This window comes from Tiliqua scincoides, chromosome 15, assembly GCF_035046505.1.
Source record: "Tiliqua scincoides isolate rTilSci1 chromosome 15, rTilSci1.hap2, whole genome shotgun sequence".
NCBI classification, from domain to species: domain Eukaryota; kingdom Metazoa; phylum Chordata; class Lepidosauria; order Squamata; family Scincidae; genus Tiliqua; species Tiliqua scincoides.
Window position 1 is genome coordinate 2,926,249 of NC_089835.1, and position 22,228 is coordinate 2,948,476.

The 22,228-nt window shown below is 49.4% G+C and overlaps 2 protein-coding genes across 2 annotated transcripts; one reads left to right on the forward strand and one right to left on the reverse strand.

Moving 5' to 3' along the window:
* Window positions 1–1,853: 1,853 nt before the first annotated feature.
* On the reverse strand, window positions 1,854–14,947 carry PRDX5 (peroxiredoxin 5). Its single transcript, XM_066610216.1, is given in 7 exon segments — window positions 1,854–2,148; window positions 5,217–5,281; window positions 6,446–6,484; window positions 11,225–11,247; window positions 11,250–11,355; window positions 12,681–12,812; window positions 14,720–14,947. Coding segments are annotated over 7 exon segments (690 nt in total). The 5' UTR covers window positions 14,939–14,947; the 3' UTR covers window positions 1,854–2,042.
* A 1,586-nt stretch (window positions 14,948–16,533) lies between these two features.
* Window positions 16,534–21,919, forward strand: TRMT112 (tRNA methyltransferase activator subunit 11-2). The gene is made up of 4 exons (XM_066610229.1): window positions 16,534–16,688; window positions 17,875–17,976; window positions 19,212–19,304; window positions 21,693–21,919. Exons 1-4 carry the CDS (start codon window positions 16,608–16,610, stop codon window positions 21,792–21,794), a joined length of 378 nt encoding a protein of 125 aa, XP_066466326.1. The 5' UTR covers window positions 16,534–16,607; the 3' UTR covers window positions 21,795–21,919.
* The last annotated feature ends 309 nt before the right edge of the window (window positions 21,920–22,228 follow it).

Below are 22,228 nucleotides of genomic sequence, written 5' to 3' on the forward strand. Positions count from 1 at the left end.
ACAGTGAGGAAATATACTTGCATATGAACCAAGGCACCCTTGCCTGCAATATTGCTTCCAATTTCCTCATGTGGTTAAGAGTCAAACGTGCAGTGCTGGCTCAAGTTAAGAACTCGTAGAGGGGGTGCTACAAACAGGAAAGGAGGATCAAAGAACAATAGCAGGGAACCAAGAGCTCCAGGACACAGTGGTGGATCTTAGGACTAGACCAGGGGTGCCCAAGCCCCAGTCCTGGGGCCACATGCGGCCCTCGAGGCCTCTCAATGCGGCCCTCAGGGAGCCCCCAGTCGCCAATGAGCCTCTGGCGACTTGCTGGAGGCCGCATTGGCCTGACGCAACTGCTCTCAGCATGAGGGCGACTGTTTGACCTCCCGCGTGAGCTGTGGGATGAAGGCTTTGTGCAAGGCCTTGAGCTATTGCAAGACCTTCATTCATATAAGTTCATCTTTAATATATTCATGTATGTATACTTACGTAAATGTATTCACATTTTAAATGTAAATTAATTCTGTTTTTTCCCCGGCCCCGGACACAGTGTCAGAGAGATGATGTGGCCCTCCTGCCAAAAACTTTGGACACCCCTGTACTAGGCTTTGGAGGGAGCTCTGGGCCAACGCAATTGACTCAAAATCCACCACCTCCTTCCCTCTGTAGCACAACTGTGCCTTTGAGTTGGTTGTGTCGTGAGGCACAGAGAAGAAATGATTCTGGGTTGAAAATGGAACTGGCTGCGAGACACACAGAACAGACAGCTTAGCTGTGCAAGCAGCTGAATTTGCTGCATAGGTTAGAAATGTAGCTTTCCCACTATTGATTTCGCCCCCAAATCTCCAGGTTTGATTGAGTTGAGGCCTTTGAGTTGGTTGTGTCGTGAGGCACAGAGAAGAAATGATTCTGGATTGAAAATGGAACTGGCTACGAGACACACAGAACAGACAGCTTAGCTGTGCAAGCAGCTGAATTTGCTGCATAGGTTAGAAATGTAGCTTTCCCACTATTGATTTCGCCCCCCTTGTTGCAGGGTGCAAATTTGTTTTGTAAAGAGGAGGGCAACACACGTAGTAGAAAGCGACAAGGTACGAATGGAGGCTTGAACCTGTTTTGTTGCCTCTCTTGAAACATGCACAGCTAACTCTCTCTCTTTCTATTCTTGGAAAACCTTTTTGAGGTCACCAAGACTGTTAGCCACGTGTCAGGGAAGGCACTAAGCCCTTGGTTTCAGAATGGCTGAAGAACGAGCACCAAGGATAGGAAAAAAAAATGCACACATATATATTTGTGCATTTGTTCCTATGAAAGAAAGAACAACTGTGAGTAATAGCTCCCATTTATCAACAATGTGAAACGGTTTTGTAAATAAGGAACATACACAGAATAGCAACTGGCAATCAAGTCAGGGACCTCATAAAGTTACATTAGAAGGAACTGTATAAAAGGAAGAGTTGCAAGTGCTTAACCTAAGAAAAGCCTTGCAGGATCAGGCCAAAGGACCATCTAGCCCAGCTTCCTGCATCTCAGAGGCCTCAGGGAACCCAGAAAACAAGACACCTGTTGACACTCCCTTGCACCGGCATTCTGCGGTAGCCTACTACTAAACCAGGAGATTGCACATACCCATCACAGCTTGTAACCTGTGAAGGACTTTTTCTCCATCCATCTCTCCAATCCCCTTTTAAAGACATCCAGGCCAGATGCCATCACCACGTCCTGTGGCTAGGAGTTCCACAGGCTGATTATGTGCTGGGTAAAGAAATATTTTCTTTTGTCTGTTCTAGGCTTCAGCGCCACCCCCCGGGTGTTCTCCACTCATCAGCCTCGAGGGGCTGCACAGAAACAGATCAAGATTCAGAATGGACAAACCAAAAATAGTTTTTATTTCTAGCGATTACACAGAAAAGTGCTCAGCTGAGCAGGGGTTTAAGCAACTAGGCAGCAGGACCCCCTTTTGTGCAGAAGTAGCGGCTAAATCTTAGGCGTCGTGAACAGCATCTCATGCGAGCCATCCCGGCTGGAATCTGGGGCCCGGGGTGGGGTGGGGAGGCTCAGAGCTGGGACATAATGTTGGGAGCCAGACTACAGGTGAGGCCCGTCCCGTCCTCTTCCACATTCAGATATTTCACAATGCCGTCTTCCACCACCATGGAGAACCTGAAGGAGGTGCGGGGGGGGGGAGAAGAGAGAGATGACTCAGGCCGAGTGATGGCTTTTCAGCAAGAGAAGGGGAAGCCCATTTCCATCCAAGAACAAAGTCTACTTCCTAGGCAGATCAGGTTATTTTGGGGATCTCCTGCACAAAGCTAGGATGGATTCCTGCAGGTGATGAAGTGTTCTGTGTGAACCAAAGGTGAGTGAAGCAAGGTCTAGGAAGGGGAGCACATCTGACCTGCCAGAACCCTAATCGTACCCTCCATAACTGCAAGAACAAGGGAGACCATGTGCAAGAAAGGAGCATTTTCAAGGCCCACTAGGCCTTCCAACTGGCTCAACAACTTCTTGCCACCTATCAGGTGGGGAGACCAAGGAAACAAATCACTCCGTGTGCCCAAGGAACCGGGGGCTTTGTTTGCAAGAGCTCCTGGCAACGGAAGGGAAAGGAGCTGGGGAGTTTACATGCCTCGATAAGGGAGATCATCAGCGCTGACCATTTCCTGCAAAAAACTCAAAGTTGGGTTTGTAAAAAGCAGAGGCTTCATTTCAGATGGCAACGCCCTCCCCCTGGCCAAAAACTTTTCATAACATTCACTCGGTTGCTTCAAGGAAGGTCTTTTCCAACACAAGTGTTCTGTCTGCAGATCCAGTCGCTTTATGGAAGGGAAGAGGGAAATTTAACATTTTATGTACAGTGGGGCCTCCTTAGGTGTGGGCTTGACATCTGGAGAGTTGAATACGCACAGATGTGGAGCCTCCAGCTGGAGGGCCTCAGAGGACCTTCCAGTTGCTTCCGAGGAGGCTGCTGGAGGTTCAGGTGTGGCCCCCAAGGTAATAATTGTGGCACCGTGTGGGCCTACCTGCAGATTTCATTACCCGTGGAATTCAGTATCTGTGGGGCAGGGGTTCTGGAATGGATTCCCCGCAGATACCGAAAGCCCCACTGTACTGAATAAAAACCACATGATCACAAATATAAATAGGGCACAGCACAGATTGCTTTCTTGCTATTAAAAAGATACAGAACCACAATATTCAAGACACTGTATAGAAGAAAAGCTATACACATAATGCAATATCTGCATATATCTATATTGGTGATTCAACCTGCATCGTGGTTCAAACGAGGCTCATTTAAGGTCTTTTGGGAGAGAGAAACAAAACTCACTCACAAACCATTTCATTCCCTTCACCACAAACAGCCCTACTTACAGTGTCCATGTTCAGATTATATTTTGCTGGCACGTAAATAAAGGGCTGTACCCTAAAGGCTGTGCAAGTGTAAGGCTGGGTCAGGAACTCATTTGGATTTCTGTGCCCAAGAACCTCACCCTCTCGCTCCCCACGTGCAAGCACCAACTCCAACGAACAGTGCTGCACCAGTGTAAAATTTACACAGTAAGTTCCCTGCTCAGCGCAGGCAGGGAATAATTGCTGAATCATCCTCTGATTTGCTCTGTGTTTTACTGTGAGGAGAAATCTTAATTACTTATTTTCTCAGTTTCCTGATTTTCTTTATTCAATAGCCCATGGAGGCTAGGTCAGTGGTTCTCAAACCTTTAGGCACCAGGACCCACTTCTTAAAATGACTATCAGGACCCATATAGCTTCACGAGACGGCTTGGGACCAGCGTATTTGAGAGACCGCCTTCTTCCGTATAATCCGGTCCGTTCTCTAAGGTCTTCAGAAGGGGCCCTGTTGGTTATGCCGTCATTGAGAGTGGTGAAGGGAATGGCGGCCAGAAACATGACCTTTTCGGTGGTCGCACCTACACTATGGAATTCCCTCCCCTTTGAATTGAGAGCTACTTCCTCATTATTAGTGTTCCGGCAGGGCCTGAAGACTTTTTATTCAGGAAAGCCTTCAAGGCACCATAAGGGCTGTTGTTATAAATCTGTCTTTTACTGCGTGCTATGTGTTTTATCCATATATTTTATCTTGTTTTAATTGTTTTAACTGTTTTGTATTTTTAATCGTTATCTGCTGTTTTGTATTTTTAACCTGATTGTTAGCCACCTTGGGTGCCCTCCGGGGAGAAAAGCGGAATATAAATTGAATGAATGAATGAATGAATGAATGAATGGTGATCTGGAAATAAATAATATTTTGATTCATTTATTTGCAAAAAAATTTGACCCAATTCTCAGAATGAGGCAGCCTAATGAATAGCCTCAAGGCTTGAGGGGCTTAGTTAACATGATCCAGCCTTCAGCTGCCCCCACTGTCACTGAGGGACTTAGAAAAAAAAAAACACACCAGAGAAGAGACGCTCAAACATTGATCTCCCTATATTTACACAAGCTTGCAAACTGCAGGAGCTTAGCTCTTTGCAGGGCAGTTAGCAGCTATCTAATTTTTGAATAGCTTCAGGGCTGGAAGCAATTACTTATCTGATCTTTCCATCACCAGTGTTCTCACTAGAGGATCCGGGGTGACCCACCAGAAATAAGTCATGACGCACCAAGTGGGTCCTGACCCACAGTTGAGAAACGTTGGGCTAGGCAATTAGTCATGAGTTAGCCTCAAAATCTGCCCCTTTCACAGCCTCTCTCAACTGTCCCATGTCAGTTCTTTGCCCGTGTCAGTAGGAGACTTTAATAGCCAATTTCCTCTTCCACTCATATTTTCCTTTGTATAACAGCAAATTCATTGAGGAAACAAACAATAAAAGCCTGTGCCTACCGCAGTGGAAAAACACTGACATTGGGGCAACTCAGAGGCTGCATCAGCAGCATTCCCCTCCCCCCTGCCAAAATGAGTGGGCTATTGGAAAAAGAAAATTAAAGAGATTAGAAATAAGGCATTAAAAGCCCTCCTTGGAAAGGCTGGGGGGGGGGAAAGAAACCAACATAAGGGCAATTCAAGGAGAGGCCAACTGAACACTCATCCCCTAACCAGAAAGACACCAGAAGTCAACGATCTGCAAAAATTTCACATGGATGCTCCACACAATAGAAGTGAACACAGGGTGGGAGTTCTTTGTAACGGGTGAGCGTGGAGGAAGCGAGGAGGCTGGGTCCTCCCCCCCCACTGCAGAGTAAATTCTACCCCTAGCCCCGCTTCTTACCGCTTGAGCCGGCTGTTTCCAAACAGCTGCCGAAGCGGCTCCTTATCCAGCAGCAGGTCGGTCGCCTGCAGGGAGACAAGTGGGAAGAATCTTAAGCTCTAAGAAGCGAGCAGGTCCGTCCATGAGGCCAACTGAAGCTACTGCCTCAGGGGGTGAGTTGGTGGAATGCTGGCTGTCCACGTCTCACTCACTCACTTGCTCCTGCCCTCTGTGCTGCTCCTCTCCCTCCCACTCTGTGAGTTCAAGAAGGGAGAAGAAAAAAGTGTTGAGGAGGTAGCTGGCAGGTCACTTGGGAAGGGGGGGCAGACAGCATTTGGTAGCCATTTCCAAGTAGGGCCCAACACAGCTACACGTGGTGTGGGCAGGAGATCAAAGACCACCAGTTCTGGATTTGGGATGGGCATGCAGGCACACAGATATTTAGCTGCCTTTTAAAAAGTAAACCAGCTTTTACAAGAAAAAATATTGGCTTTTGTAGCATTTCAGTGCTACTTGAGGAGCAGCTTGAGATGCTGCTTTGGTGTGGCAGAGAAGCCATGGCAAGAATTAGACAACAGACATAGGTTTCAGAGAGGTGCAAAACGGCTGGAAGCAGGAGCAAGAATGAAATCAAGAGAGAAGTGAAGTCTCCCAGCCCTGACTCAGCTTTTTATTAAGTCTTAAAACATATGATATAAAGCTACGTAATAGGGAAATTTCTAAGAGGATGTTGACATTCATACTGGCTGTAACCAGCCGGCTCTCTAGCTTAACCGCAAACACATTCAATAGATATGATTTCTTTATAACATCTTCTGTTAACAGGCTACAGAGCTTCAGACTCAGCATGTCACCAAGGCCGCACAAGTCTGCTCTGCGCATGTGCAAAGTGTGCTTTGCTTTATTGCCAACATACTAAGGCTAAGGCTAGCACCTGTGTAGATAACCACTTTGAAATGTCTCCCAGACAAGGAAGAAGAAGCCGAACAAATATCACAAGCCTCTAATTCCACATTAATTCTGCCTGTTCTATTCAAATTGATCTACTACTACTACCAAAAGAAACCCAGAGCTCAATAAACCAGGGTCTCAAGGCAGACAGAAGGATGCCTGACCTCTGCTACCAGAGACTCCATTCCCTGGAGATGCTAGGAGCTGATTGAACCTGGAACACCTTGGGTGGGTATTTGGGGGAGGAGAACAAGGAGAAAAATCTGAGGGGGGTGCCCCAGAAACAGAGATCCATTTACCTTTCCAAATTCTCCTGTTGGGTCTGCCAACATCCGCACCTGAGAAGAAGCAGCAAATACTACATTAAACAAACCACTGTAACTTAATTTTGTCCTGCCCTACCACTGGAGGCTGCACACATTGTGTCACTCCCGCCTTCGTCACCGCAACAGCCCTGCATGGTTAGGCCAAGAGGCAGCTGCCTGACCAAGCAGGGCCCGCCTTCGGAGCTGTGGGGCCCAATTGGAAGCATTTTTTGCAGGGCCCCAGGTTCACGGTCAAGGTCTGTAGAATCATAGAGACTTAAATGAAATTTATTATAGACTTTATATCTCCAGGGTACAACGGAAAGCCATCAAAGCGTGAACTTTAAAAGTGCATGTGAGTTAATGAACCCAGTTGGATCTCAGCAAATTTAATATAAAAATGCATACAGGACTAGAGAAGATTACTCTAGCTCAGGGACCCTTAGACACATGGCCCAACCGGTTTACAACCAGTCCTGGAGCCAAGGACACCCAGTAAGCACTGAGCAGTGTAACTGAACAGGGACTCATTCCAGTTTTCTTCATGCGAAGTCGAGGGCTCAAGGTACTAAACCACACCAGCTTGGAAAGGGGGATTTCAAAGACGGGGTTGAGCAAGAACTGCAGGCACAAAGATTGTGATGAGAGATGGCTGCAGCCGTCTGAATGGAAGGATCACACCTTGTGAATGTAGGTTGGAAGAATTAGCTTTCCAAGCTCACTGCAAACCTTCAGATCTTTGTGCTGACACATACATTAAATTTGCCATCTGTGCACGAACGTGAGGCCATTTAAGATACACATGTAAGAAACTGCACCACAACGAAGCGACTGGCAGATGAAAACTTTTTATAGATTCAATTTTTATCCCCAATGTGGCTTAGAAGGCATAAAATTTAACATGAAAACATTAAAACTAAGAACATAAAAACACCGATTTGCAGCATGAGCTGTTACCTGGTGCCAGTGAGTTCCGTAAATTTGCAGAACAGGCTGCTGACTTGTGTAACTCATGGCCACAGGATGAGACCATTTCCACCAGCTTAAATGGGTGGTGATAAGCCATCCACCACAAGATAGGATGGCTTTATGGTGCGGGGGGGGGGGGGGAGAGGTGTCTATCGCCAGCTAGCAGAACTAAAAAAAAAAACTGTATGCCAATAAAGGTCTTATCTATCTATCTATCTACCTATCTCTGCCTTCCTGCCTGCCTGCCTATCTATCTATCTACCTATCTATCTATCCCTGCCTTCCTGCCTTCCTGCCTATCTATCTATCTATCTATCTATCTATCTATCTATCTATCTATCTATCTATCTATCTATCTATCTATCTATCTATCTAAAACAGAACCTCCATGCTCTGAGGCAGTATATCTCCGATATAACAGATGCAGGAAACAAACATCATGGGAGAGCTGCCAGTTTCATCGCCTGCTTTCAAGAGACATCTACCTGGTTGAGATGGACTTTGGCCCAATTCAGCAAGGCGGCTCTTGGGAGAAACGTACTCTATCTGGCAAGCCTCTGTTTGCGGAACGAATGTTTGCCACACAGCAACAGAGGAAGAAAGCCGTTCCTGGGCTTGCACAACTTCGGCTTGGCAGCACAAAGTGTTCCCCTACCTGGAGGGCAGAGTGGAAACGGCTTTCGAGAAGGAGAGGCGTACGTGGCTCTCTTGAGATTAAAACCCTCGCTTTTCAGCCCCCTTGAGATACGTCTCTCCAACATTTGCCATGCCCTGGCTAAGGTAGACTCAAATGCCAACATTTTCAAAAGGAAGAACTCGGTGTCTTTGTCTGAGCACAACCATGGCTGCTGGGAAGCAATGCCCCCAGCACCTGCAGCCAAACTGCCTGAGATGCAGGAAACCTGTGAACTGCTCACCTACTTCGATTAGAAAGAAAGAGAAAGAGCCTTGGGACGATTCCACTTTTCACTGCTGAGAAAGCACACACGAAAAGGGGATTTTCAACCTACCCTGCTGCCATATTCCTGATTTAAATTACCCCCTCTCATATTTATTGGCTCCACAGTAGAACATAAGAACAGCCCTATCTAGTCCAGCTTCCTGTATCTCACAGTGGCCCACCAAATGCCCCTGGAGCACTCCAGATAACAAGACCTGCAAGGCCTCCTGGAATTGTAGTTAAGAACATAAGAACAGCTCCACTGGATCAGACCATAGGCCCATCTAGTCCAGCTTCCTGTATCTCACAGCAGCCCACCAAACGCCCCAGGGAGCACATCAGATAACAAGAGACCTGCATCCTGGTGCCCTCCCTTGGCATCCTGGTGGCTGTATTGGAATCACGGAAGATCTGGCAAGGAGGTAGATGTGGTATCAGCAGTGGCCCCTTTAAGGGTAAGGCCTGGGCATCCAGCAGAGTGTGCTGCACAGCTGCAGCCACTTGAAGGCAATAGGGCCCGCAGGCATAAAGCACCTGATGAAAGGTGAGTTTGGTGTGGGTAGCAGAAGGGGGAAAGCTTGAAGAAGGACAGACTGGATTAATGGACTAAGGAATTGATGGCTAATGGACTGATGTTGGACTGATGTGTGAATGGACTTTGGAAGCTGCTGGAGCAGAAACTACTGGAGACGCTAAGGCTGGTGTTTGGCTGCTGTGCCCAAGACCTGCTGGGGACCAAGGGACTGCTGTAGTGGCGGGAGGCTGCTGGCAGGAAGCAGGACCTCTGTAGGTTAAACAGGCGAGCTACCCTGGTGGTGGGGTCCAGCAGTACTGCAGGGCAGAACCAGGGTCATTCTTGAGTAAAAAAAGGGGTGCTAATTAGCTAAATGTGGGCATAATTCTCCAGGCAGAGCTGGGATTGGGAATTTGGCAGAACAGTGCCCTACCTATATATTTTTTCCGCTGCAGGCCAAATGCAACTCTGGATGGAGCAATCCATTTATCATCATCATCATCACTACTACCAATAGTGAATTTTTAAACCTGCAGCTTACTGATGCTTAGGTAGAGATTTGTATCCATTACTCAATGCCAGCCCATGATATTTTCAATCTTTTGTTCGGTGCTAACTGCATTTCATAAAGTTTGGAATAATATTTTAAGCCCACTTCTCCTCTTTAGAAAGAGATAACTGAAGTGGGCAAACAGAATTTTGAAATGACCAAAACTCAAACAGGGCACAGCAGTGTTAACACCCTGAGTTAACATGCAGGAGAAGCTTTGCAAAGCAAAGGGACAGGAAGACTACAGTGTCCTCAGTCAGAGGACTTCCAACAGGCTGGGATCCATATGTGCATGGCAACCTGGCCTTGGGCAGCAGTCATACTGCTTTCAGTCTCCTGCTTACACGTACATACCCGGGTCCTCAGTGATGTCCACCCCACTGGAGAGATTCTGCATGGGCTGTCTGACCATCTTCAGTGGGGGGCACCAGTCTCCTACGGCTCTCCCCTGTTACAGCACTCCCTCTACTTGACTTTTTTTCCTCCTTCCACTACCAACCACACATGATTGCTCTGCATCTCTCTGCTCCTCCTTCCCCTGGCCTGCAAGGACACAGCAACAGTGTGTGCTGACTGGCTGCCACAGGGCAGGGGAAACACTTGCCCACCCCAGTTGCAGATGGTCCAAAGCCATAAAGACCACAATGGTTTCAGCACCTGGTAACAGACCGACAGTGGCTGGACCTGGGCGGGGGGGGGGCGCTCCCACCTGGGCAGGAGGTCTGGTCTAGAGGGTAGAGCCTCCATCTGCCCGAAGATAACATCCACAAGGTCGCCAGTTCGAGGCCACCGGCACCGTGCGACCTTGAAGCAGCTGACAAGCTGAAGCCGAGCTATTCCATCTGCTCTGAGCGTGGGAGGATGGAGGCTAGAATGTGAAGCCAGATCGGAATGAATCACCTGAATGTAGTGGTTCTTGAAAGAAAGAACCTTCTTTCAATTGTAAAAATCCCTATTTAATAAGGGATTTAAATAAGCCTGCCTATGTAAACCGCCTTGAATAAAGTCTTGAATAAAGACCAAGAAAGGCGGTATATAAATACCTGTTGTTATTATTATTATTATTTTAAACTGGAAGTGGGCACAGTCCTCTTACACACTGCCAACCCCGCTTGCCCAAAATTGATACGTGGAAGGATCCAATTGGAGATCTGATTCATTCTCTCTCCTGGTGAACTAGGAGCTCTCTTGCAAGACAGTGATGGGACGAGCGCTGTTTACTGGGCTTCATACACTCCCCCTGTCTACCCACAGCAGACATGCAGTAATCTGCCCAGCCTGCACTTTTCACGGAAAGAACATTCCCTTCGCCCTGTTAGCTTTATCCTCCTTTTCCGCTCCTCCAGTTCATTAACGCAGAGACCTTGGATTAAGAACGCAACTTGCCTAATTAGGAGCTTATGGCAGTCTGGAGAGGTTGGGCCCAGGGAGAAACAAGGCTTGTGCTGGGGAGGGCACCCTACCCATTTGGCCTGCTCCTCTGTGCTTGGCTCTGCCACTCCAATGGACCCCAAATAGTCCACTGATGCCAATTCCAGTGTGTGGGGAAGTTGTCCGTGGCGGGGTGGGGTAGGAGAGAAAAGAAGCATTCAACATACATTCACCCATGTCCCTGTCATGTTTTCCGTGTCCAACTATGATGGGGACTGCAGAGGCAGTCGTGCTAAAGAACACGCTTTTTCAAATGTACCTGAAGCTAGGAACGGAAGTCACGTGCACACTTGCAAACACAACACCACACGCATAAGGACTAGAAACTTGGTTTTTTAAAATGAAAGCCAAGATTCTCCCCATACCAACCTTTCCCTCAGCACCATGAGCTTTCCCCATGCGCTCATGACAAAGACATCATTGACAGCCAGGCAGGCGATGACTTCCACTCCTTTGCCCTTGAACTGCCCTGCTTTCTCCACGTAGCCTGGGAGGTGGGTCTGGGAAGAGATAATCAGAGACTGGGAGCTGGGGAGGGGGAAAAAAATCACAAAAAAATGGAGCACTAGGAAAAACTCCATTTGCAAAGCATTCCCCTTCACATACACAACAGATACAGTAATCATGACATTAATTCTGTAATCAGGGAGTTGAACCACACAAAATTTGGGTTCAGCCTCAAGTACAATTCACCAGCCTTTTCAAAAATGTTCCAGAGTCCAGGTGCAGTTCCAATTCTATTAGCTGGCAACCTTCAGTCTCGAAAGACTCTGGTATCGCGCTCTGAATGGTGGTTCTGGAACAGCGTCTAGTGTGGCTGAAAAGGCCGATTCGGGAGTGACAATCCCTTCCACACCGGGAGCAAGTGCAGTCTGTCCCTGGCCTGTCTCCCTGGCTATGGGCCTTCCTTCTTTGCCTCTTTGCCTCAGTCTGTTGGCCAAGTGTCTCTTCAATTCAGACACTAACAAAAGTTAAAGGCAGTGACTGGTTCAGACCCACAGTAAGAGCTCCAATCTGTTTTGCAGTGGGGCACACCCTCTTTCCAATGCAACAGTCGAAAAACACTTAACCTAAGAAAAGTGGTTAGAGAGAGGCAGTTCCTGGCCACCATACTTGAGGGATTGTATTTGGCTTCGGCTAGAGTTTTGGGTTTACCTCAAGAGTCTCTTCCCCCCCCCCCACTCCATTCTTCCACCTCTCCATAGCTGGATTAACTGGATATCCCATATCACTGGATTAACAAGCTGCAACTTGTCAGTGTGTGTGAACTAACATAATAGTTCAAGGACTGAGCTGTAAACCAGAATTTCCCAGATGAAATCTTGCCCTTGCCATCAGTGGGGCCTTAGGTAGCTAATTCACTCTCAGCCTCCATCTGTAATTTGGGCAGAAACCTACATAACATGATTTTTTTAGCTTGGAAACTAGGTGATAAGAGGGGCATATGATCGAAACATAAATGGAAGCAAGGTGTTCACAGATGGCATATGATCAAAACATAAATGGAAGCAAGGAAACACAGATAGGTTTTTTCTGTACTTTGTACAAGGGAAGAATGAGGGTTCACCCAACCAAACTGACTGATAGGAGAGTTAGGCAAGAACTCTATACATGCTTTCCTGGGAGTAAGCTCCACTGAACACAACAGGACTTACTTCCAAGTAGGCACACAAGGTTTGGGCATCGTTAGAATGGACTTTTTCCACACAGCATGTTAGTCTGAGGAATCCACAGTGGCAACATGTGAATTTTTGTACACAAAACATGGATTTTCTAACACAAAGCACGGACTCATAGGAGGGACCGCTGGGCGCACTGCACTCACGTTCGAGCATGCCAGAGTAAAAGCCCCTGGCACCCCAATGAGGATCCCCTTCTTGCCCTTGAAGAGGCTTGCCACGTTCACCTTCGTACTAGGGTCATGTTCGAAGACCTCCACTTTGGGAGCTTGTCTCCACCTGGCAAAGGACACAAGGGGGTAGTTAATAAAAATGCCACAAAGGTCTCTCTCCCCACCCCACCCCCCCAAAACATCCACACCCCAAGTAAGGGGCAGCATCTCAACTGGCATAAGGGAAGCTTTCTATCCCCAGATCGTTATAAGGGGGCTTCTATGGCAAAAGCTCTCAGTTCGTGTTCTATGGGGCTGGAAGAGTTGGGCTTTTCTATGAGAAAGGCTAGGAAATGCTTTTTCTTCCAAACAGTAAAATAGAGGACTGTCTACCTATTATTTTTTATCATCATTTATTCACATTTTTATACCACCCTTCTTCCAAAGAGCTCAGGGTGGTGTACACGGCTGCTCCCCTCCTTTTATCCTCACAACAACCCTGTGAGGTAGGTGAGGCTGAGAGAAAGTGACTGGTCCAAGGTCACCCAGGAAGCTTCATGCTGAGGGGGGTTCGAACTTGGATCTTCAAGGTCTAAGTCCACCCCCCAAACCACTACACCACCCTGGCTCTCCCAACCAATGGGTTGGGGGGGGGAGTTTTCCCATGGAAGTTCTATTGACCAGATCTACCGCTTGCATTCTGTGGGACTGGAGTTATCCTCTAAGGTCTTGGGGAAGGGGTTTGCTAGTGGGTCTTAATTCACTGCCAGACCTGGGACAGGGATTTATATTCCAGGGGGCTGAGAGCCCTCCATCCCCCTCTCCCACAGAGCTCTCACTGCACAGCCTAGCATTCTGTGGGGCTGGAGGTTCGCTTGTCCCCTAAGGCTTTGGGGGCTTACCCTCCAGGGGGCTGGTAAGCCTCCACCACAGGGCCCTATGCATAGTCTTACATTCTGTGGGGCTGGAGGCCCTCTTGTTTTGTATGGCTGGGGGGGGGAACCTATCCAGGGGACTGGACAGCACACTCCCACAGAGCCTCAATTGCACTGCCTTAAATTCCATGGAGCTGGAGATCCTTTGAACCCTATGACTTGTAGGAGGGTTTATTCTCCAGAAGGCTGGGAGGTCCCTCCACAGAGACCCCACTGCATACTCTGGCATTCTGTGGGGCTGGAGACCCCTTTGTCCACTATGGCTTACAAGGGGGGGGCTTATCTGTCAGGGGGCTTGGAGGGCCCCTCACAGAGCTTCACTGCACAGCCTTGCATTCCGTGGGGCCAGAGGTTCCCTAGTCCCCTACGCCTTGTGGGAAGATTATCCTCCAGTGGGCTGGGGGCCTCTCCCCCATTGAGCACCACTGCAATCTGTGGGGCTGAAGACCCCCTTTTCTCCTAGGAGGCAAGGAGGCCACCCCACCATGCTTGCAGGGAGTTTATCCTCCAGGGGGCAGGGAGGCCACCACCCACAGTGCCCCATTGCACACCACTGCATTCCATGGGGTTGGTGACTTCCTTGTCCTCTATGGCTTGTGGGGGGGGGATTACCCTCCACAGGGTAAGCCCTCCCCCCCCGCAGAGCCCCACGGCATACCCTGGCATTCTGTGGGGCTGGAGACCTCCTTCTCCTCCAGGCTTATGAGGGGGGGCTTATATCGAGGAGGCTGGGGGCCTCCCCCCACAGAGCCCCAACGCACACCCTTGCAGTCTGCGGGGCTGGAGACCCCCTTGTCCCCTAGGGCTAGTAGGGGACCTTATCCTCCAGAGCCCCATTGCACACCCTTGCAATCTGTGGGGCTGGAGTCCGCCTTGTCCCCCAGGGCTTGTGGGGCTGCTGGCCCTCCAGGGGCTGGGAGGCGTCCCCGACAGGGCCCCACTGCACAGCCTTGCATTCCATGGGGCTGGAGACCCTCCTGTCCCCCAGGGTTTGTGGGGGGCTGTCCTCACAGAGCCCTGCAGTCCGTGGGCTGGAGGCCGCCCTCTCCCCATGGCTGGGGGGCTAGGAGCCCCCCAGTGCGCAGGCGCGGCCCGCTCACCTTCAAGGGCGCCATGGCCGCGGGCCCCGCTCGGAAGCCCCTCCGTCCCGGTCCCGCCGCCCAGCAGCTGCTCCTGGACGCCACCAGGAAGCCCCAGCTGTGCAGCAGCACCCCCGCCCTCTCCACCCCGTTGCCATGACAACCCCGGGCCTGCCTGCACCACAGGCGCGCGCCTCCGACGTTCCAGCCCCGGGGGAGGAGGGAGGGGTATTTGCATCTCATTTGCATGGCTGCCCCGCCCCCTCCCGGCCACGTGACTCTCAGCCAGCAGGGTGCTCAGAGCGCTGCATTCTCTACAGTGCATCTACTCAGGTGCAAGTCCCGTTGACTTCAATGGGACTTACTCCCAGCAGGGGAGTGCTTGCAAGGCTAGGCATGTCTACTCAGAAGCAAACCCCATTTACTTCAATGGGACTTACTCCCAGGGAACTGCAGGGGAGTGCTTGCAAGGCTAGGCATGTTTACTCAGAAGCAAACCCCATTGACTTCAATGGGACTTACTCCCAGGTAACTGCAGGGGAGTGCTTGCAAGGCTAGCATGTCGACTCAGAAGCAAATCCCATTGACTTCAATGGGACTTACTCCCAGGGAACTGCAGAGGAGTGCTTGCAAAGCTAGGCATGTCTACTCAGAAGCAAATCCCATTGACTTCAATGGGACTTACTCCCAGGTAACTGCAGGGGAGTGCTTGCAAGGCTAGGCATGTTTACTCAGAAGCAAACCCCATTGACTTCAATGGGACTTACTCCCAGGTAACTGCAGGGGAGTGCTTGCAAGCCTAGGCATGTCTACTCAGAAGCAAATCCATTGACTTCAATGGGACTTACTCCCAGGAACTGCAGAGTTGTGCATTGCAAAGCTAGGCATGTCTACTCAGAAGCAAATCTCCTTGACTTCAATGGGACTTACTCCAGGCAACTGCAGAGGAGTGAAGACGGGCATTTGATGGCTAATGCGTCTACTCAGAAGTAATTCCCTTTGCGTTCAATGGGACCTTCTCCCAGGTAAGTGTATACAGTATAAGACTGTAGACATTATCCTCAAGTGGTTCTCAACGTTTAGCACCAAGACCCACTTTTTAGAACGAGAATCTGTCAGGACCCACCAGAAGTGACATCATCAAGCAGGAAGAGTTTGAACCATCCGAGTCTGCACTCCTCCCCACACTTACCCAGGAGTGAGCCCCATCGACTCTCATTGCTAGAAGCATACAGAGAGTAGCCTGTTAAAAGAACAGACCTTTCCCCAATGCAGCCACAGACAGGGGAGCATCAAGTCTAATATATTAAAAATAAATATTGAAATGAATGGGGACCCACCTGGAATTGGTTCACGACCCACAGTTTGAGAAACACCAAGATTGTATGTGTAGGGTGAGTGCATGGAAGTGTGTTCCCTTCATGCTTGACAGTGTAGGTTTTCCCAGGAGTAAACACCACTGAACAGAATGGGGCTTACTTCTGAGTAAACCCCTTTGCAGGTTTGTGGTTAGATCAGGTGTGACTCCAGATCAGGTGTGAACGAGTTCCAAAGCAGCACCGCTTCTTGGGCCTGCCCCATTGAGCCCTCCTTGATCCTGGCCCTGTCCTCAAACCACTTCCAAGCCCTGGAAAGGCTCCGCCCCGAGGACGCTGCCGCCCTACAGAAACTTCCCACTCGCACCAGCCCCTCCCTGCGAGCCCCACGTGGCCTCCGGAACCAAACTTCCCCGGAACCTTCGCGTCGGGGCTCATGTTCCCCCAACATGCGGAAAAAACCGTTACACCAGAAGTAGGGTAGAGTACCGGAAGTTGCCAAAACACCGGAAGTTGCACGGACGACGTACAGCGTCGTACCGTTCCTCCACATTGGCTTCTTCCCCCCCCTGGCAAGACTGCCCCGAAAAGATGAAGCTCTTGACGCACAACATGCTGACGTCCCACGTGCGGGGAGTGAAGCCTGGTGGGGGGTTCCCCCTTCGCATCCAGGTGAGGGGGTGGGGTATCCATGGCAACCAGGGGACACCCTCAGGCCACGCCCACTCCTCTGGCTCATGGAGTGTGGGTGGGGGGCTCCTTTGCCCAGTATAGGAGGCCTGGTATCGGTCCATGTCGGCAGCAGCCCAGGCTGGGGAAGAGAAGGCCCCTCCCCTATTGGCCACACCCCCTTGACCTGTGGAACTCCCTGCCACAGGATGCGGGGATGTCACCCTGTGGGGATGTCACCCTGCGGGGACCCTGTCACAGGATGCGGGGATGTCACAGGATGCGGGGATGGAACTCCCTGCCATGGGAGGTGGGGATGGCGTCTAGCGCGGTCTGTGGAACTCCCTGCCACGGGATGCGGGGATGCCGTCTAGCGCAGTCTGTGGAACACCCTGCCAAGGGCCATGGGGATAGCGTCTAGTGTGGTCTGTGGGAACCCCCCGCCACATGATGTTGGGGGTGGCATCTAGTGTGGTCTGTGGGAACCCCCTGCCACTGAATGTGGGGAGGGCACCTGGCTGAGATGCCTTTCAAAGGCGATTGGACAGATTTCTGGAAGAAAAGGTCATCACAGTTGACAAGCCCTAGTGGTATGGGCATGTTGTGGGCCTGTGGAACTCCCTCCACAGGATGTTGTGATGGCAGCTTAAGGCCTAGGTGTCTTTTAAAAGGGGCTTTGGGCAGATTTCTGGAGGGGGTGTATGAGTAATAACTGTGGCTACATCTGCTGACACTATCAGTTACCTAGTATACTTTTAAAGTGATTATAATTTATAATTGTAGTGTAAATTTTGAATGAAAACACACAGCACTGCTTTCTGCATATCTAACTTTGGGAAACACTGAAATCCATGAAAGAGGAAGAAGAGAATGAGGCAGCAATAAATATCAGCTTCACTGGAGCCACTTAACTTGTTTGTGCCAAGTGGAATTTGAATTCAAGACCTTGTGGCTCATGGTTTTAGCCGCACAGTAACATATGAAAGTAGCTTCCACGTTTTTTACCTCCCTCCCTCTCTCCACACTTGACACAGGAAAATCCTTCCATATTCCTGAATGACTGTCCTCCTGGCCTTCCAGATTTGACCCCCTTTTTGCCCTTCCCTGCCCCACTTATGGGGTAGCTTGTGGGGTATCTGGTCTTAGTTGTCATACCAAACTACTCTAACATCTATATTTTCTTTAACAGGCCACAGAGGTGAAGGTGAACACTGTTGATTTTAATCCAGAATTCACTGCGCGAATGGTACCCAAAGTGGAATGGCAGGCTTTGGTGGAGGCAGCAGAGAGTGTGAGTAATGGCACAAGCGAGGATGATGAATAACCTTGTTTTGTTTGCTTTCCTGCAGCTGAAATGTTATGGGGGGGGGAGGTGGCCACATGCTTGGAAGAGCTGAGGGCTTCCAAGTCTGAGAAGCAAGGAACACAAGGAAGGGAGGGGTGAGTCTAGCTCTTGGCAGCAGATGGCTGGAAAAGATGAGATGAAGGAAGATTATGGGACCCTCCAGCCAATCAAGGTTGTCCATGGGGGGTCAAAAAACCAGGAAAGCTCCTTGGGCAATGCAGGATTAGGCCAATACTGTAGAGCAGTGTTTCTCAAACTGTGGGTCGGGACCCACTAGGTGGGTCATGAGACAATTTCAGGTGGGTCCCCATTCATTTCAATATTTTATTTCTAATATATTAGACTTGATGCTACCATGATATGTGACTGCATCTGGGGAAATATTATAGACCTATACTTTTAACAAACTACTTTGTATATTCTTTTAACAGTAAAGGAAACTTACTCCTGGGTAGGATTGCAGCCTAGGATAGTTAAAAATTTTCCTGCTTGATGATGTAACTTCCGGTCATGACATCACTTCCATGTGGGTCACAAGAGATTCTCATTCTGTCCTGGTGGATCCCAGTGCTAAATGTGTGAGAACCACTGCTGTAGGGGATGGAGGGCTGTGTCACGTTGGGGCAGGATTTCCACCTTTTAATGGCTGGAGAAACACTGGCTGCAATCCTATCCGCACTTTCCTGGGAAAAAGTCCCATTGAACATAGGACTTACTTCTGAGTAGACCTGCTTAGGATTGTGCCCACTGACTCCTAAATCGACAAAGAGCCCTGTGGCACTCTATGGAGACAAATAATTTTATCAGAGCATCAACTTTTTGGCAGGGGGAAAAAAACCATTTGTTAGAACTGGCCAATCGCTGTTGCCCACACAACATCATATAGCTTATAATATATAGCCTTGCTATATTAATTCACACCTGCAACATGAAAGTAAGCCATCATTCTGATTTAGACCTGAACAGGTGGAATCAAATTTCCTGATACATTCAAATTCACCAGTTTCCTGCTGGTATCTCCCTTTGTCGGAGAGAGTTGATTTGTGTCAAGGCTGGCATTTTTCTTCTGCAGAGGCAGCCAAGGGAGAACTTGGTTGGCACGCTGTAGCCTCTATCTCCTGACTACAGAGGGTTGTGCCAATTGCAAGAACAACACTGTTATATTTTGCTCTCCCTTGCAGTTGGGGCACCGGTCTGACTTGCCCGCTGCCCCCATCCCTGACTACGAGAGCAATGAAGATTTCCTTCGAAAACTCCACCATGTGCTGATGGAGGTAAACACCCCCTTTTTGCCCTTCGTTGAGCCACAGAAACTTGTCTTCAAAGCGAACATCTGTAAAGGTGTGGGAGAGCGACGAGGATGATCAGGGGGCTGGAGGACAAGCCCTATTATTATTATTATATACCGCTTTTCAACTAAAAGTTCACAAAGCGGTTTACAGAGAAAAATCAAATAACTAAATGGCTCCCTGTCCCAAAAGGGCTCACAATCTAAAAAGATGCAAAAGAATACCAGCAGACAGCCACTAGAACAGACAGTGCTGGGGTGAGGTGGGCCAGTTACTCTCCCCCTGCTAAAAAAAGGAGCACCCACTTGAAAAAGTGCCTCTTACCCAATTAGCAGGGGTTTTGCCCTACGAGGAAAGGTTGAGTGAACTGGGCATATTCAGCCTGGAGATGAGAGCTCTCTTCAAATACCCAAAGGGCTGTGTCGCGTCCATCCCCTGGTGGGGCCAAGGGGTGGAGCTTCTGCCAAATCAGCACAGGTGGTGGCTGACTTATGTAAGGAGATGCGTAAGGAGCCGGTGAAGATGGTCTACACACACGGTTTATTCTCATTATCAATTTTACACTCATCAGGGTCTTGTTGCTTCACAAGAGCTGGGGTATTAGTCTTTAGCCCACCTCGCTGGCCCAAGATGCAGGTTGCCGTTTCCCTCGGGTTCCCCAGGTTTCCCTCAGGTTCTCAGGAGCCAGGCGGGAGACTCTCCAGAACGTCTTTTGCAAGCCCAACATCTGGGGTCTTTTTTCCTCCTTGGGGCTGGCTCTCCCCCAAGGATTGCCCCGGCTGGGGGCCAGGCACAGGTCTAGGGTAAGTACCAGGTTTGCTTCCCCTGGCCCTCCTGCTCCCACAGCTGCTGAGCTCCTTATGAGCCCAGCAGCTGGCTCCTCCACTCCACCCCTTCTGGCCATGTGACCCTTGGCCCTACTCCCAGGTAGGCCCCTTGCATGGGGGCTGGATCCTGGCCTTCCTTATTCAGATCCCCTAGTCTTAAGGAGACCCTTCCTCCTGTGTAGGCCCATGGTGCTTGAGCTGTGCCCGGGTGACAGGCTGTCATGTGGAAGAGGGGAGTAATTTATTCTCAGCTGTCTCTGAAAGCAGAACTAGAGCTGATGGATACAAACTGCAAGAGAGGAGATTCCGACTGGACACCAGGAAAAATTCCTGACTGTCAGGGCGGGTTCGGCAGTGGAACAGATTGCCGAGGGAGGTGATGGACTCTCCCTCACTGGAGATACTCAAGCAGAGGCTCAACAAGCACCTGTTGGAGATGCTCTAAGAGGATTTCCTGCCTAAGGCAGGGAGTTGGACTAGATGACCTATTAGGCCCTTGCAACTCTATGATTCTAAGGTCTTTTAGCATAGTCCTGTCCACCCCATTGCCTCCCCCGCCTCCCCGCTTATCTCTGTTGTAGTAATACAGTTGTAGGAATGCAGGGGTGTCCAAAGTTTTTGGCAGGAGGGCCACATCATCTCTCTAACACTGTGTCGGGGGGGGGGGGAAAGAATTAATTTACATTTCAAATTTGTATAAATTTACATAATTTTACATAAACGAATATATTAAAGATAAACTTATATGAATGAATGAAGGTCTTGCAATAGCTCAAGGCCTATAAAAGACCTTGCACAAAGCAAGGCTGGCCTTTCCTTTGCTGCTTCTACTGCATCACTGACGTGAAACATCAAGCAGTGGAGGGAGCCCTCATCCCACAGCTCATGCGAGAGGTCAAACAGTCTCCCTCATGCGGAGAGCAGTTGCATCGGGCCAGTGTTGTCTCCAATAAATCTCTGGAGGGCCGGAGGCTCTTTGGAGACTGGGGGCTCCCTAAGGGCCGCATTGAGAGGCCTCGAGGGCCGCAAGTGGCCCCAGGGCCAGGGTTTGGGCACCCTTGCAGTATAGGAACTCTCTGTACAGTATCTTAACAGAATCCAAACCCCAGAACTAGTTCAGACAAGTTTTCAGTGATCCGGAATTGAAACCAACTGTCTCCATTGAAGAGAGATCCCAGATCCCATAACACCAACAATGGGAACTGGTTTCAGAAGAAGCTGTTCAGGAATATAGGAACTGAACCTTTAGGTTTTATTTGCTGGGTTTTTGAAATTAACTCTTGTTCTGTAAAATCTCCCCCCCCCCCCAAATAAAACCATTTTAAATGATAGTTATCATTGATATTTATTTCAGAGAGTGGCATTGCGACTCACTGTTGTCTTGCACGCAGTATAGCGGAACCATTTAAAAATCGGTTTGGAGCGTTTGAACTTGACAATGAATCACTTTTTGTGGTTAGCGTCAGTCTGGAGTCTAAAAACACCACGCCACAAATGTTGCCTCATCCGGGCCCCTCAGTTTTGTTTGTTGCTTCTTCTCCTGCAGGTGGAAGTGATGGAGGGTGTCCTGAAGTGCCCAGACACTGGGCGTGAATTTCCCATCACCAAAGGCATCCCCAACATGTTGCTGAGCGAGGAGGAGACATGAGTGAGGAGGAAGATGTGGGACACTGTTCCTTTCCCAGGGCACACCCCTTGTTCTTTTGTTGGGGAAGCAGACTGGCTGCTGTTGATTTGTTTGCATGTAAATAAATACTTATTGTTGTTAATTAATTGGGAGCTAGAGATGTCAATTTGACTCTGTTTTCCTCACGTATTCATCCTCTCTTGGTTTAGCTGAAACCTCTCAGTCTGGCCCAGTGATTTTCAACCACTGTGCCATAGCACATTGGTGTGCCACGAATAGCCTGCAGGTGTGCCGTGGGAGTTTGGGCAAGAGCCATTTGGGAAGCGAGCCCCCCCACCTTGTGTGCCACAAGATGAAAAAGGTTCAAAATCACCGGTCTGGCCGCTACTCCTTTATTGTCAGTGATGTACATAGGGTGGTGGAGTTGGATTTGTAAAGAAGGAGACTGGGAACCG

Bases quoted from the DNA above. Each gene is read 5' to 3' on its own strand.
- TRMT112 (XM_066610229.1), top strand. From the start codon at position 16,608: ATGAAGCTCTTGACGCACAACATGCTGACGTCCCACGTGCGGGGAGTG. The intron at 16,689-17,874 runs GTGAGGGGGTGG...TTTCTTTAACAG, and splicing joins GGTTCCCCCTTCGCATCCAG to GCCACAGAGGTGAAGGTGAA. The intron at 19,305-21,692 runs GTAAACACCCCC...CTTCTCCTGCAG, and splicing joins TCCACCATGTGCTGATGGAG to GTGGAAGTGATGGAGGGTGT.